The sequence below is a fragment of the Saimiri boliviensis genome, chromosome 2 (genome assembly GCF_048565385.1).
Source record: "Saimiri boliviensis isolate mSaiBol1 chromosome 2, mSaiBol1.pri, whole genome shotgun sequence".
Lineage (NCBI taxonomy): Eukaryota > Metazoa > Chordata > Mammalia > Primates > Cebidae > Saimiri > Saimiri boliviensis.
Genome location: NC_133450.1, coordinates 174,128,676 through 174,145,957, shown reverse-complemented (window position 1 = coordinate 174,145,957; position 17,282 = coordinate 174,128,676). Strand labels below are relative to the sequence as shown.

Here is a 17,282-nt window from a genome sequence, read left to right as displayed (position 1 = left end):
GACGCGGTTTTGCTACGATGCCCAGGCTGGTCTCGAACTCCTTGGCTCAAGCGATCCTCCAGCCTCCACCTGCCGCAATGCTGGGATTACAGGCATTAGCCACCGCGCCCGGCATAAGCTTCGCGGCTGAACCTGGCTCACAGGTGTGAGCGTTGAGCGGAGCCCACCCTGGAATCCACGCATCTCGGGATGCTTTGGGATGGGCTTCAGCGGGTTCAAAAGACCCGGAAATCGCCCAGAGGCGTCAATTTCCACAAGGCTTGCAAGGAGCTCTCCCCACAAAGATTAGGAACTTGTAACCAAGGCTTGGTAAACCCACCGGGAACGCGAGCCGCCTCCCAACCTTGCGCCCTGCTGTGCTCTAGCAGTGCTGCAGAAAGTTCAGGAACTTCGCTTTCATCTCTTGCCCAAAGCAAGTCCTCCGGCTTTTTCTTTTTGTAAATTGCTGAGTGTGGCGAGGCCCCGCCCTTCCGCGCCCGGCCGCGGGGCCGCCCCTGTCTCCTCCCCGGCGGGTGCTCCTTCCCGGACGGCGCTGGAAGCCCTGGCGGCGGCGGCCCATGGGGCCCTTGGCGCTGCCCGCCTGGCTGCAGCCCAGGTAGGGCGCTCGGCCGAATCCCGAAGGGAGTGGGCGCGGGTGGAGGGCCTGGGGGCGGGGGCTCCCCTCTCCTGCGGGCGGGGGGCGTTACCGACCCGCGCTGCGCTGCGCTACAGTGCCCAGGCACCCGTTGGATCTCGTGCAGGTATTTGCTAATTTACGTTTCTTGACCACCCTAGGAAGCAGGCTCTGTTGCTTTCTCCATTTCACAGATGAAGAAATGGGAAGTACAGGCCGCGTGGCTACCCCTGCCCTTGTGAGCCCTCTGCCAGTCCCTCCATCCCCCACCCGGAGCCCTTCTCTTGACTTTCTTAGAAGCAGAGTTGCGGGGTGACTTTTAGATCTAGCAGCCCTGGAAACACCTATCACATGTATAGATCCCAGGGCCCAGTTCCGGGGGGATCAGATTCATTCGTATAGCGTTAGGGCCTGGGAGTGTATGTTTAACCCCCAAGCCAGGTGATTCTGATACAGGCTGAAGGAGGGTTTCCTCTTCCCAGACCCTTTAGCAGTTCCTGTCTTATGGGGTTGGGCGGGGGGAGTGTCCCCAAATAAACTTATTCTACTTCACAGCTTACTTTTCTTGTTTCTCGGAGGTTTCACATCTCCAAGGAGGAGTAAATCTCGAACGTACTGGCAGGGGCCCTCCCGTCCCAGAGAATACTTCAAACAGTGCTCTTCCTAACTCCCTCAAACCATGTCAGTCTACTCTTAGTCATCTCCCAGCAGCACACATTTTTAAACCCAGCTTGACTTCCTTTTTCTGGTGTGAGTAACTAAACCGCTTTCTATGTGTATCTGATGAAGGAAACTATCTGCCTTTGCAAAGTATTAATAGAAGGCAGTGGCAAGATGTTAATACTAACCCCAGTCACTGATTAGTTCAAAACTCAGGTGTGTCCAGTTACTAAATTACCCAGCATTTGGGAATGCTCCCATCCCTACCTACCCCACTTCAGAACTACAACACTATGTCTCAGGTGCTGCACTTAGCAAGCCGAGCTACTGGGACACATAGTGACACATCAACCCCTCTGCACACATGGGTTTTGTTGCTGGTTTTTTTTTTTTTTTTTTTTGAGACGGAGTTTCGCTCTTGTTACCCAGGCTGGAGTGCAATGGCACGATCTCGGCTCACTGCAACCTCCGCCTCCTGGCTTCAGGCAATTCTCCTGCCTCAGCCTCCTGAGTAGCTGGGATTACAGGCACGCACCACCATGCCCAGCTAATTTTTTGTATTTTTAGTAGAGACGGGGTTTCACCATGTTGTCCAGGATGGTCTCGATCTCTCAACCTCGTGATCCACCCGCCTCGGCCTCCCAAAGTGCTGGGATTACAGGCTTGAGCCACCGCGCCCGGCTTGTTGCTGTTATTTATTTTTATTTATTTATTTTTGACAGAGTCTTACTCTGTTGCCCAGGCTGGAGTTCAGTGGCGTTATCCTCCGCTCACTGCAGCCTCTGCCTCCCAGGTTCAAGTGATTGTCCTGCCTCAGCCTCCGTAGTAGCTGGGTCACTGGGATTACAGGCATGCACTGCCACATCAGGATCTGGCTTTCGGTTTTTGTTTTGTTTTGTTTGTTTTTTTGGTAGATACAGGTTTTGCCATGTTGGCCAGGCTGGTCTTGAACTTCTGGCCTCAAGTGATCCAGTCTTCCTTAGCCTCCCAGAGTGCTGGGATTACATGCTTGAGCCACCGAATCCAGCATTTTTTTTTTTTTTTTTTTTTTGAGACGGAGTTTTCGCTCTTGTTACCCAGGCTGGAGTGCAATGGCGCGATCTTGGCTCACCGCAACCTCCGCCTCCTGGGTTCAGGCAATTCTCCTGCCTCAGCCTCCTGAGTAGCTGGGATTACAGGCACACGCCACCATGCCCAGCTAATTTTTTGTATTTTTAGTAGAGACGGGGTTTCACCATGTTGACCAGGATGGTCTCGATCCCTTGACCTCGTGATCCACCTGCCTCGGCCTCCCAAAGTGCTGGGATTACAGGCTTGAGCCACCGCGCCCGGCGCATTTTTTTTTTTTAAAGAATATTCAAAGCCACCTTTGCAGTGGTTTCTTTTATTCCTTGGTGAGCAGTAAGTTTAGAACTTTATCAAAGATGAAAGCAGAATTTGAAAAAGCACTGTATTGGATTTTAAGCAAACTCACTGTATAGATGGTTCATGATTCACGATGGTTCAACTTAAAATTTTTTAAACTTTGTAATGGTGTGCAAATAATATACATTCATTAGAAACTGTACTTCAGATTTTAAATTTTCACCTTTCCCCAGGCTAGTGATGAGCAGGTATGAGATCCTTTCATGATGCTGGGGCTGCAGCTCCCAGGTGGCCACATGATCAGGAAGGTAAACAAGCAGCACTCTGCACTGTGTTGCCAAATGAGTCTGCCCAGCTGTAAGCTAATGTGGGTGTTCTGAGCAACTTAAAGCTAAACTAGGCTAAGCTGTGATGTTCTGTAGATCAGGTGTATTAAATGCATTTTCAACCTATGACGTTTTCATTTTATGCTATTTTTAGTTGATGGGTTTACCAGGACGTAACTTCATCATAACTGAGGAGGTTTCTGCACTTACTTTAGCAGGTAGTATAGGTTATGGCTCCCTTCAAAAAATCTGATGTGTACTTGGGGGTACCCAGATTAGAGACTGATACAGAACAGTTTCCTTTTGCTTGCTCAGGTTGACCAGTACACTGAAGAACATGTGAATAGTGCTGAAAGGATGATGATAAAATAAGTGTTTAATGGTATTTTCCTGTATTTATAGGTCTAGGAAGAATGCCTATCTTTTCATCTATTACTTAATCCAGTTCTGTGGCCACTCTTGGATATTTACAAATATGACAGTCAGATTCTTTTCATTTGGAAAAGGTAAAACTCCAAAACAGTTTTTGATTTTTAACTTTTAATCCTTGTTTTCACCTCATCTTGCTTACATTTCTACACACCTCACCTAATACCCTTCTCTAAAATTTATATTTTTCAGCAACCATATTTATTGCAAAACCTTTTTGGAGAAGGGAGAAGGTGAGATAAGTAAAGGACAGGGATTTGGTTTCCCCCTGAGTAGGCAGTTTTCCTGAAAACAGAGACGGATGGCATTGGAGTGATACCATTTCATTGTTCCTTTTCCACTCTGCACCAAACCTCAGCAGATTTCTTGTGTTTTGAGGAAATCTCAGCATAACGTTTTATGTAGAGAAATCAGGAATGAATCAAATTTTTCCAGTGTTTATATTGTTCCCCGGGTTTGAGGTAACTGGAGACGACTAGGAAGTGAAATACAAATTTTACATTTCCCACACCTCTGTTAGGTCCCTTTAAGAAGTAATATGTAAATGCCGCACTAAGTAGATAGCCAACCACTTATATGGGAGTTGACATTAATGGTTTAAGTCATAAACTTCCTCTAGTTTCCTAAAAAGTGAAGTCACTGTTGGTTGACTACATGACTGTCAAAATAACATTCTCTTCATGTTCCATCCGCACATGAGTAAGTGTCATCACAGTTTACAACTGTTGAGTGACTTGACAATCTGAGCAACTGCTGGCTTCAGCTAAAAACAAATGTGTAGAATGTATCTGGGAAAAGTCATGCTGTGCTCATCATTTCAGACGTGCGTATCATAAGGAAGTTACTTGACTTGCAAGGTCCCATAAGCTATTTTATGTTGCTGCTGCTTACAGAAAATCTACAGATAAATTCTCGCCTTTGTTAAGAACCTCCAAAGATACAACCTGAGGCTTGAGTTTCAGCTACAAATGTTGAGAGTTTTCAAGCAGAGGAAAACACAGGTGATGGGAAAACTTCTTTTATATATATATATTTAAAAACCATCACTTCTAGTCCTTTGAGGTTTGCTGAGGCAGTGCAGGCATATTACATGTCATTTGCAACACAAGCCATGAACTCTCTATGCTGCCTTACCTTTCCAGTGAGACAAGTTGCCTTAGTGGTATATCTGCTGTCTCTCTCCCTCTGTGTCTCTCTCCCTCTGTGTCTCTCTCCCTCTGTGTCTCTCTCCCTCTGTGTCTCTCTCCCTCTGTGTCTCTCTCCCTCTGTGTCTCCCTCCCTCTGTGTCTCCCTCCCTCTGTGTCTCCCTCCGTCTCTGTGCCTCCCTCCGTCTCTGTGCCTCCCTCCGTCTCTGTGCCTCCCTCCGTCTCTGTGCCTCCCTCCGTCTCTGTGCCTCCCTCCGTCTCTGTCTCTCCCTCCGTCTCTGTCTCTCCCTCCGTCTCTGTCTCTCCCTCCGTCTCTGTCTCTCCCTCCGTCTCTGTCTCTCCCTCCGTCTCTGTCTCTCCCTCCGTCTCTGTCTCCCTGTCTGTCTCTGTCTCCCTGTCTGTCTCTGTCTCCGTCTGTCTCTCTCCCTGTCTCTCTGTGTCTCTGTGTGTGTCTTTGTGTGTCTCTGTGTCTCTCTGTCTCTCTCTGTGTCTCTGTGTGTCTCTGTCTCTCTGTGTGTCTCTCTGTCTCTGTCTGTGTCTCTCTGTATCTCTCTGTGTCTCTCTGTGTCTCTCTGTGTCTGTGTCTGTGTCTCTGTGTCTCTGTGTCTCTCTGTGTCTCTTTGTGTCTCTGTCTCTGTGTCTCTTTGTGTCTCTGTCTCTGTGTCTCTGTCTCTGTGTCTCTGTGTCTCTGTCTCTGTGTCTCTCTGTGTGTGTCTCCCTGTCTCTCTCCCTGTCTGTCTCTCTCCCTGTCTGTCTCTCTCCCTGTCTGTCTCTCTCCCTGTCTGTCTCTCTCCCTGTCTGTCTCTCTCCCTGTCTGTCTCTCTCCCTGTCTGTCTCTCTCCGTGTCTGTCTCTCTCCGTGTCTGTCTCTCTCCGTGTCTGTCTCTCTCCGTGTCTGTCTCTCTCCGTGTCTCTCTGTGTCTCTCTGTGTGTGTCTGTGTGTGTCTCTGTGTCTCTGTGTCTCTGTGTGTGTCTCTGTGTGTCTCTGTCTCTCTGTTTCTGTGTCTGTGTGTCTGTGTCTCTCTGTGTGTCTGTGTGTCTCTCTGTGTGTGTCTCCCTGTGTGTCTCTGTCTCTCTCTGTCTCTCTCTGTCTCTGTCTCTCTCCGTCTCTCTGTCTCTGTCTGTCTCTGTCTCTGTCTCTGTCTCTGTCTTTCTCTGTCTCTCTGTCTCTGTCTCTTTTTTCTTTTTCTATCCCCCCACCTCCCCCTCCCCCAAGTTTTCCTCTCCCTCTCAGGTTTCCCTCTTGTCTCTCAGACTGGAGTGCATTGGTGTGATCTTGGTTCACTGCAGCCTCTATCTCATGGGTTCAAGAGATTTTCCTGCCTAAGCTTCCCGAGTAGCTGGGATTACAGGCACCTGCCACTATGCCCAGCTAATTTTTGTATTTTCAGTAGAGAGGGGGTTTCACTGCATTGGCTAGGCTGGTATTGAACTCCTCACCTCAGGTGATCCACCAGCCTCGACCTCCCAAAGAGCTGGGTTCACAGGCATGAGCCACCTTGCCCAGCCCGGCACATTTCTTTCTTATTATCCTGCTGTTACAGTTGTAGAAGCTATTTATTAAATAAACACAACAGATTCGTTCAGGAGACAAACTGAAGACAAGTGTGGCTTCAGTACAATTCCTGAATCAGTGTATAAATTATGTAAGTAGCTCAACAGAAACCTGAAACCCTGAATGTGTTATACCTGCACTTCTTCCTTCGCAGAACTGTAATTCATAATACTCTGGCAGCAAGTTCAGGGCAGTAGATAGGAGCATGGACTGTGTGCTTCAGGAACCATCTCTGAAATGGAGATGATAATAGCGTCCATGCCGTGGAGCTGCTGAGAAGACAAATCCTTAGTGCTCAATAAGTTACTGTGTGAATTATCACTGGGCAGTAAAGAGAGAAAAATCTTCTCTAAGAGTTTCTAAACATGGCAGGATTCCATTTTAAAACTTGAAGCCACAAATTTATGCTATGTAGACGACATTTGTTTTCCTCCCATTTCAGCTCCCTCTGAGTGCACAGTGTTTCATTTGAACCCTCTGTAATGCAAACTCCAAGAGTCTTGCTCGGAGGCCCAAGTTCCAGTGTTTAACAAAACCCAGAAAAGCACTAACCAAATATGTAGAGAAACAAAATTCCAGATACATATGTTCTTTGATATCATGATATTAACAGCATCACTTCCATAAACCACCTCTGAAATCGTATTTTTTTCTCATCTTTATCATCTTGTCAGTGGAGAAGCTGTGAGCACAGCAGTCTTTAACAAGCTCATTTCTATTTACGCTTGGGGTGGTCTAGATTCCAGGAGGTTACGCTTTTGTGGGTTTGCTTTATAATCTTCAAAGTGGGTAGTAACTACTGCATGCAGATTTAGCCCTGAAATCTTTCTCAAGGTTTTTAATTCTTTTTGGAACAGGAGCAATTAAAGTATACTACATGATGAAAAGCTTTTTAAAATTTGCATTGTATTAATAATTTAGTAGCCTACTTAAGGAATTTTTCACATGTACAATGAAAAAGGAAGTGAATAATCTCTATTGGATTTCGGCCGGGCGCGGTGGCTCAAGCCTGTAATCCCAGCACTTTGGGAGGCCGAGGCGGGTGGATCACGAGGTCGAGAGATCGAGACCATCCTGGTCAACATGGTGAAACCCCGTCTCTACTAAAAATACAAAAAATTAGCTGGGCATGGTGGCACATGCCTGTAATCCCAGCTACTCAGGAGGCTGAGGCAGGAGAATTGCTTGAACCCAGGAGGCGGAGGTTGCGGTGAGCCAAGATCGTGCCATTGCACTCCAGCCTGGGTAACAAGAGCAAAACTCCGTCTCAAAAAAAAAAAAAAAAAAAAAAAAAAAAAAAAAAAATCTCTATTGGATTTCAAAGTGCTGCATACATTTGGGTTATAATCTAGTTTTTACTTACTATATCTGCATTTTTAACCCACTGGACAGATTCAATGGTTGACACTTTCTATGCTATTGGATTTGTGATGCGACTTTGCCAATCCATTTCGCTCCTGGAATTGCTGCACATATATGTTGGCATCGAGTATAACCATCTTCTCCCAAGGTTTTTGCAGGTAGGTTTAAATCACATTATTATTACGATTATTATAGAATCTGTTTCATATTTACATTTTTTCTATTTACAGCTTCTCTTGACGTTGTGACAGTTAAAAATCCAACCCTTGTCTTAGGTCACTGAGAAGGAGAAGTAAGTTCATGGAAGGACAGCCTTATCCTAAAACTGCATGATTAGAATAACCAGTTGGAAACATTCAGGGCAGTGAGGCTTGCTGATCATGCCGCACTGCGTTGATCCTCTCCTGGAAGGAGCTTTCATAGCCACTTCCCACCTTTACTATGTCACTGCCTGGGGTAGTAGGAGACAATGATAAGGCTTAGGACTGGAGACTTGGGTTTGAGGCCGGACTTTGCTGCTTACCGCTATGGGATCATATCATGCACAATCATTGGGCTGTTAACGGCTGGCAAAAAGTAGATGATTAAAAAACAAAGTTCCCTTCATCTCTGTCTAAGCAATAGAGTACTCCTAGGCCATTTCTTATTCATTCACCCTCTTTTACTAAACATCAATGGAAAGGGGAGATGATTTGTGTTTATCTAGTGTAGCATCTAAGCATAGACGTGAGGATCACACAGACCTGTGTTCAAATCCCAGTTCTACTTTGCACTAGTTGTATCCATTTAAACAAGTCATTTAATCATGCTGAACTTCATTTTCTCATGTGATATGAAAATAACATGTATCTTATTAAGTAACTGAGAAAATGGGTAAGTTCCTGGCATTTAGTTAAGAATACAATACTTGGTAGCTATTACTATTTTCTTTCTTTTTTTTTTTTTAATTGCATTTTAGGTTTTGGGCTATTACTATTTTCTTAGCTGTTTTTTGTTCCCTGTTCATGCCTCTAGCCCTAGATTATGACGTTCTTGTGAAAAGGCAGGTTGAAGGAAGATGCGAAATTTGCAAGTAGTGACTCCATGTAGAAAACTATTGCTGGATAAAGACACAAAATAAAAAGATTTTCTTTAGATTTTAAACTCATGTTCATATAGTTGTCCCTTTCTTATGGGACAGTAAAGGTTAGGCAACTATGTGAACATGAGTTTAAAATCTACAGAAATAGTTATCTACGTGAGTTATTATTTTAGGTATCTCCAAAATAAATTTGAAAAATGGTTAATTTTGACAATTTTATATTGTTAAAATAATTAAAGTAAGTCAGAATTGTATTGTGTTGCCAGCACCTAACAAAATGCTTACAATGTAAATGCACACTTTAAGTTTTTGTTAAATGAAAGAGTGGCATAGATCCTTATATTAAAATTTGTTTAAAATACCATGAAAGCCTAAAAGATATAAATAGTATAATGCTGAGGAACCTTTTTTTTTTTTTTTTTTTGAGAAGGAGTTTTGCTCTTTTTACCCAGGCTGGAGTGCAATGGTGCGATCTCGGCTCACTGCAACCTCCACCTCCTGGGTTCAGGCAATTCTCCTGCAGGCACACGCCACCATGCCCAGCTAATTTTTTGTATTTTTAGTAGAGATGGGGTTTCACCATGTTGACCGGGATGATCTCGATCTCTTGACCTCGTGATCCACCCGCCTCGGCCTCCCAAAGTGCTGGGATTACAGGCTTGAGCCACCGTGCCCAGCCAGGAACCTTTTAAGAATTGAGCATTACAATTATAAGGAATATTTTTAACCTATGGAATATTTTACTTACTAAAGAGTAGGGAAATAGTATCCATTAGGATGAAGACATTTAAAGTGTTGAAATACCAGATGTAAAATAAAAATTAGGATAATGGTGTACAAACTAATAACATAGTAGTCAGTTAACTGGCTAAGACCTAGATGGAATTCCCTTTAACATAGTTCCTTACAAAATAAAAGGGGATACAGATCTGTCCCAACAGCAACATATTATCTAGGAGCAAGATTTATTGGTGCTTATTACTTATTTACAATGTGTTGTACTTTGCAACAACCAAAATACATATAGTACCAGCATCCCACAATGCTAATCTTGGAAAAATAGAATTAACAACTGAGGTTAAATAAAAGTTGTATTCTAGCCGGGTGCGGTGGCTCAAGCCTGTAATCCCAGCACTTTGGGAGGCCGAGGCGGGTGGCTCACGAGGTCAAGAGATCGAGACCATCCTGGTCAACAAGGTGAAACCCCGTCTCTACTAAAAATACAAAAATTAGCTGGGCATGGTTGTGTGTGCCTGTAATCCCAGCTACTCAGGAGGCTGAGGCAGGAGAATTGCCTGAACCCAGGGGGCGGAGGTTGCGGTGAGCCGAGATCGCACCATTGCACTCCAGCCTGGGTAACAAGAGCGAAACTCCGTCTCAAAAAAAAAAAAAAAAAGTTGTATTCTGTCATCTGGAATGATACTGCCTGACGTATGATTAAATTCATCTAAAATCGAAGTTATGTTTTCTTTTGGTAGTTTCTTAAAAGGACTTTTTACTTTTTTAGGCTAAGTGGCTACTACTGGTTTTATGGTAAAACATTTTCATAATTAAGAGTAGTGTTATTTTAGTTATTACCAGTGTAGATAATGCACCTCGTGAGAATAGAGAATTTTGTAAGGAAGAAAACTCACTGAGCACCTTGAATGTGCCTAGAAAATGTCCACATATGTGCTTTACAAAATTAGGCTTGTTTAATAAATGAAATTATTGCATAACTTAGAAATCTTATTTCTTGGAGTTCCAGGAATTCCAGAATATACACCTGATTTTAATCACTGCTAATTAAAACTCTAATGGCTTATAGAAATATATAGCTGTAATCAAAGAACCAAATCTTGGTTTGGCAATTTAAAAACAGTGGCAAATATATATTGACACCTTTTATTCAAAGATGAGTTTGCAAAGTCTAACGTTAGCAGAGTGCAGATGATTTTGAAGTCTTCAGTCATTGGGAGACGTAAGTTAGGGATTACTATGTTAGGGAGAAAAATTACTCTCTTCCTGAGCTGATTATTGCCCATCTTTGTGGTGGTGGTTTGGCTTCCTCTTTTTATCTCCTTTGAGATTTTATTTGGCCTCTGTTTCTTTAATTCATCTGTCGTCCTTTTCCTGTTTCCCTCAATGGAAATGGTGTTTGAGAATGGCTCAGAAACATGCCATTGTGCCCAGAGTTTCGTTTTCTCCCTCCTTCCTTTATTAGAGTCATGCAGACAATTAGAATCCCCTCATTATGGGATGGTACTGAGGCCCCTGCTTTAAAATAAGAAACAAAACTCTCAGGTTGTGTAATCATTCTTGGTTTTCCTGTTTCCCCATTTTTAAATGAAGAAACTGTAGTTACGAGTGGCTGCTTTTAAGAAAGCTGAAAAACCGTGTCCATACAGTTGTGATGGTGACTTCAAGAGATTGTTAAGTGACAACTGAATTCTTTTCGTGGGGAGCTGGTCCTCCAAAATATCTAGAGAAATGATTCCAACCAACAGTAGGAACTCATTAGCTAGTTGAGCAATTAGTATTACACATATCAAGTAGTGGTGGTGTGTCCACAGGGGATAAGTTTGTTTTCTTGTGCTGTGTTTGTGTTTCTTGTGCTTTTGCTTCCTGTGCATTTTTAAATGTTTTACACGCACATCTTTATTTTGACACCTAGGGAAAAACTGTAATGAATTTCCAAAATTACACACGAAAGGAGAAAAACCCATTGACTAGAGACAATAATCATTTAACTGACATATATTTTACTATGTATACACTTGGGGAAAAGGGCAAAACCATAACATAGATATTTATAGACTTCCAATTTTTGAAATAATTGCACATCAGTAAAGATCACATAAGAGGCCGGGCGCGGTGGCTCACACCTGTAATCCCAGCACTTTGGGAGGCCGAGGCAGGTAGATCACAAGGTCAAGAGATCAAGACCATCCTGGTCAACATGGTGAAACCCCGTCTCTACTAAAAATACAAAACATTAGCTGGGCATGGTGGCACGTGCCTGTAATCCCAGCTACTCAGGAGGCTGAGGCAGGAGAATTGCCTGAACCCAGGAGGTGGAGGTTGCGGTGAGCCGAGATCGTGCCATTGCACTCCAGCCTGGGTAACAAGAGCGAAACTCCGTCTCAAAAAAAAAAAAAAAATCACATAAGAAAATATAGTAAACTTTGATACTTTTACTTTTTAAAATGGAAAAGTAAAAATGGTCCAAAAGAAGCATAAAAGAAAAAATTACATAAATGAAAACTAGGCATCTCTCTTCTCCAACCTGTCCTCCCAAATGAGCTTACATACTTTTTTTAGCTTAGAAAAAAATGTTGAATTGGAAAACTAGTTGATTTCAATAAATTTAATCAAAACAAGTTGACTTTAATAGTACAGAAATACTATCTACCGTGAAATGTTGATTTTGAGAGCCTTTATTCAGTTTGCTTTTACAGAAGCCTGAGAAGGAGATTTTACTGATATACCTTTAGGATGTTTCAACTCAAGAAGAGTGGAAAATAGCCAACACTACCCATTGATTCATAACATGAAACTGATATCCCCTATAGGAAACCCTTAATATCTGCTCTATCACCTTTTGAGAAATGATTTCAATGCAAATACTTCATTTATAACTGAATTAAAATGATTCAAATACACATCCTTCCCTCTGCATCATAATAAACACTTCTGCACATAGTAATTTTACACATTTTTACTTAATTTTTTAAGTTTCTCAACCAAAACACTAAAAACTATTCCCAAATTATTGTGCTTACAAGGATTCCATTTATGAGCCCAAATCACATAAACCATTTCTGTATTTACCAGTAACACTTCTGATCAGGGCAAGGAGTTATCTGTCAAAAATCCCTCTAAAGATTTCACAGTCACAACTCTTAAGAGAACAAATATGAAGGAATTCCCAAAGGAAAGTATCTTATCTTGTAGGGAAAAAAAAAAAGCCAGATTTTACCCTAATTTCTTTTTAGCTATGAAGCAGGTGCTTATTTGCATTGCTAGACCAAATAATCTTCTGACTTTCCATAAAATCATAGATTTTTCTCGCCAGTTTTGAGCTGGGAATAGGCTTATATTGTTAGAGAAGAAACTACCAAAGAGATTGTTGATCTGTAACATTCTCCACATTTTGAAGCCTCCTGAGAGGCTGTGCCCAATTCATTCTGTAGGTAAGATTTTAGATTTTTCTTTTGTTTTTAACACTTGATCTATACAGTTCTTCAGTGTGATAAGTATAAAGCTATATTCTTAGTGTAATTTTACAGATGCTGAGATTGAATTTTTTTAATTCACTGAAAGTCATTATTTACATAGAAAGTTTTCCTGTAAATACATTGTAAATCACTACATTAAAGTATATTTCAGTATTTATTCTCCTAATCATAGCTTACATTAGGCTTTTATGTGCATCAAACACTTTTCTAAGTTCTTTACATGTATTATTTAATCTTTACAACAACCTTATCCTGTATATGATAATGACTATGTAACAATAGATGCTAATTATTATCTATAGTATAATTACTTAACCCAGAAGTAAATTATGCAAGTCCACATAGGTTTTGAATATTACAGCAGAAATTTAAGCTATTTGACTCCTGAGCTCTCAACTATTACGCTACATTTGTTTACTGTTTGACCAAGTATATTTTAAATATGAAAGCAGGGGCTTGGTCTTGTTCACAGCTGTATCCCCTGGGACCCAGAACAGTGCCCTCAATTATCTATTGAATGATGAATAAATAAATACAGTTATTTAAATGCTTTTGTCTTACAGAAGAATATAAGTGACAGTTGTTGAATATATAAAGATATATATCTGAAGTTCTCAGAAAAGTTCAGGGGATTGAGAGTTTAGATTTTCATTTTAGTAAAATAGTAGTATTTGACTCTAAAACTAATTTTAAGATTCTAGAAATTTTCCCTATAGTTGAAGTATCATTTTACCCTCCCATAGCTTATAAATCAAGTGCTACCTGCCATTGGTAAAGTAACAACTTAGTTTCAATTATTGCTTAACCTGCAGTTTAGGATTCCCAAATAGAACATAAAAATGCCAAGGATTTTTATCATATAGTTATTACACTTTTGAGTAGACCACATTATCACCATCTTTAACCAAAGTTGTAGGATATTTACTGTACCTTTTATTCTACCTGCTTCAGTTGTACTAAACATTATAAAACCATTCACTAGTAATTAGTCATATTTTCATAGGATTTGTTAAAAATGACAAAGGGCTAAGTTCTTCCAAGTGTCGAGCTCTAAATAACTGGTCAAATGGTCATGTTAAGGAAAACATACATTTTAAAAGCCTTTTCTTCGAAATTATTTTGCTGCTAGGAAAATCAAGGGGGCTCTTGTTTTACGGCTTGATTTTTAAGGAGCAACTTTTTTAAAGAATAGGCTGTAACCTGGATACTGGGCAATGGAGTAATTCATACCAAGTAACAACGGGGAAAGAGTCTTAGTATTTCAGGAATTTGAAGTCTTATTGTCTAGGTGTTGATTCCAGACTTGTAGGTAAGTCACTTTCATTTGGTAAAATGCATGTCTTTTGTAAAACACATATAATAAGAACACCTACTTCTTAGGTCATTATGGACATAACATGAGATGGTGTATAGTTGGAACCTGGCCCAAAGTAAACAACACTAGCTTTTATCAATTGAAGAACATCTCTGTCTAAATTGCCCCATTGTATTGCCACTGGATGGTCAAATTAGAGTTGAATGGCCATCAGATGATCTGTTATCTAGTTAGATTGACACTGAATATAGAGGGAGTCTTCACGTGTGTGTATGTGTGTTGTGGTTTGGTTTTGGGGACCATGCTGTTGCTGCTTTCTGTGCAGCTGGGATTCCATCTCTACCCTGGCACAGACAGTGAAGTGATGATTTCCAACAGGGTGAATTTCATCATGCAGTTCTAGTCTCTCCCTTTTAGGATATTTTTCCCTCTGTCCTCTTCAATTAAGGGGTTGCCTGACATCATGGATAGCTTACAACTCTGGAAACCAGGAGACACCGGATATATATGTGTTTCCAGTTCTGTTCCCAAATTCCTTATTTGTAAAAATGTGGGGCTGGGCTAGTATCAGAATGTTTTATCTAGAGGGGACCCTATAGCTATCTTACTGACAGGTGTCTTAGTTTTTCAGTAGTCAGCCATGTAATTAGAAATCTGTATTTTATTCATGCATCTGTTAATGTATGTGTATCTCCTGAGATTTCTAGCGAAACTAGAAAGTTTTCCTAATTAGCAAGCACCGATCAAATGTAAGATTAGGTGGAGCCTAAGAACTTGTTTGCTGCAAAGGTCTTATATCAGAAGGCTGAGAGGTGTCATGACATCAAGACTGGATCATTGAGTAAGTATAAATCCAGTTCAGTAGAATTTATTGCAGAAATTAAATCAATAGCATATTATACTGTAAAGAAAGCAAAAAGAAAAACAGCTATGTAGATAGCTTCCATAGATTGACTAATGTTTGAATCATATCTAATTTCCCTTAGCCAAGCATAGACCCTCTTGACTCACCACTGTAGTCATGTCATAAACATGCTGATAAAGCTTATACATGTGGATTTCTGATCATGTGGCCCACTGTTGGCAAATCTTGGATTTCTGTGCACTAGGTGATTTTCCAGGACTAACAGCCTGTGAATTCTAAGTCACAAGTTATCCCAGTCGTTTCTCCTTGATCCACTTTAAAAACAAAGAAAAATATAAATTATTCCCCGTTTCTTTTTACTGCTAACATGATCCTTCGATCTTAAGTGTATTTTCCTTTGAGCATTAAGAGCAAGTAAAACTTTGTATTAAAAAACACACAAAATACAGAATGTACAGGATATATTAATATATCATAAGGCACTTTAGGTTGGGAAAAAGGAATGTATTTTTTTATTTTTTTGAGGCTAGTCATTGGAGCTAAGCCAAAAATGTGTGAAGTCTCAATGACTTGTAAATGCTTACTGACTTGGAATATATATTCCAGGAATATGTTGAATTCCTTTCATTTTCCACTAGTTTATAAGGGTTAGGATTAAATGACTCCTCTACCAAAAAAGGAAAAAAATAAAGACAAAGAAAACACTACAGTAGCTTTTCTGTTGGATGGAATTGAAATTTCTCAGCCTGTCATTGAAAACCCTTCACAATCCAGCTCCAAATGCTTTTCAATTTCTTCTTATTCCCTGCTGTGCACCCACCCCTCCAGCCCCCCAGTGGCTCACACTACTCCCTGGGGCACCCTACATTTCTGCACCTCTCCCTCTTTGCTCAGGCTGCTCCTTTTGCCTGGGATGCCCTCTCTTCTTGTATCCAGTCTACCTGACAAACTCCTATCCATTTTTCAAGATCCAACCTAGATGAAGCAAAATGTTAACTGTCGTCATAAGTCCCTTTGCGTTCTTTCTCCAGGCAGAAAGTGTCTCCCTCACCTGTACCTCCATACCTGGTGCACACTGTGCTGGCTATTGTTCAATTCTCCCACTACTGCTACCCTCTCTGGAGCAAAGACTGTTTTCATTTTGGCATCTGACACACAGTAGATGCTCAATAAAGCCTTGTCAAAGTGAATGGAAACACATGCATGTGGCAAGAAGGAAGAAAAAAACCCTGATTCACATCAAATATATGTCAATTTTTCATTCATTATAAATACAGGCAAATGAATGAGGAATTGAAATTCAGCCATAAACCCTACTCACTCAGAGGGAGGCATTGTTAACAGTTTAGTATACGTATTTCCAGCTAAAGTCTACTTTTGAAAGGAGATCTGGTTTTTAAAATTAGGGGAGGAATAGCAGTGGGTGGGGGGATTGGGGAGGGATAGCATTAGGAGAAATACCTAATGGAGATGACAGGCCATGGGTGCAGTAAACCACCGTGGCACGTGTATACCTGTGTACCAAACCTGCATGATCTGCACATGACCCTAGAACTTAAATAAAATCACCTACATAGCCTAACAGTTGATCCTAATTTTTGACTTTGCTGTTTCTTTGTTAGCTCACAGAGAGAATAATCATCCTTTTTGTGGTGATCACCAGTCAAGAGGAAGTCCAAGGGAAATACGTGGTGTGTGTTTTATTCATCTTTTGGAATCTATTGGATATGGTTAGGTAAGAAGGCAAAATCTCTTTTTAAAAAAAGTCCAAAGTACTTTCTACAGTGAAATCGGTACTAGCTGCTTACATTGGGTTACTCTGTACGAGAGGGGAAAACATATTCCCCTTTTCAAATTATTTTATGTTGATACGGAAATGTGTTTTTAGTGCTCTCCACAATAGGCATATCAAAGATAATGAAAACCTACCATGGTATTACTAGAGTAAAGCAGCACATTCAGGTTTCTGCAGAAGGCTTGGCATAAAACCAAGTTGGGATAACCGTCAGCTGTTTCCTAACGGGAGGCATTCCTCACAGTTACTTCAGTACAGTTGCTTTAGTAAGCAAAGCAGGTCTTCTGTTAGATCGTCAGAATTTAGAGTAAGTTCCTGTGCATTCAAGAATCTTTTAAATAATGGGGCCTCTCTGGAAGAAAATGCACTCCCACATCCATTTACCATTCCAATGGGTTCAAACGACTAACTTAGTTCTTTTTTTTTTTTTTTTTCTGGAGACGGAGTTTCGCTCTTGTTACCCAGGCTGGAGTGTGCAATGGCGCGATCTTGGCTCACCGCAACCTCCGCCCCCTGGGTTCAGGCAATTCTCCTGCCTCAGCCTCCTGAGTAGCT

The 17,282-nt window shown here is 41.4% G+C and overlaps 1 protein-coding gene across 6 annotated transcripts in view; it reads left to right on the top strand.

Moving 5' to 3' along the window:
- Positions 1–499: 499 nt before the first annotated feature.
- The window catches only part of HACD4 (3-hydroxyacyl-CoA dehydratase 4), a 35,214-nt gene continuing 18,431 nt past the window's right edge, over positions 500–17,282 (top strand). For 2 of the 6 annotated variants that reach the window (XM_010338721.3, XM_074394925.1), the window contains exons 1-4: positions 500–595; positions 3,367–3,470; positions 7,485–7,612; positions 16,555–16,667. In XM_010338721.3, coding sequence (XP_010337023.1) covers positions 558–595; positions 3,367–3,470; positions 7,485–7,612; positions 16,555–16,667 — 383 coding nt within the window. In that variant the 5' untranslated portion in view covers positions 500–557. Of the gene's footprint in view, positions 596–681; positions 741–778; positions 852–1,191; positions 1,362–3,366; positions 3,471–7,484; positions 7,613–16,554; positions 16,668–17,282 lie in introns of those variants that run through there. The other 4 variants (XM_074394924.1, XM_074394923.1, XM_074394927.1 and 1 more) reach the window with 4 other exon arrangements.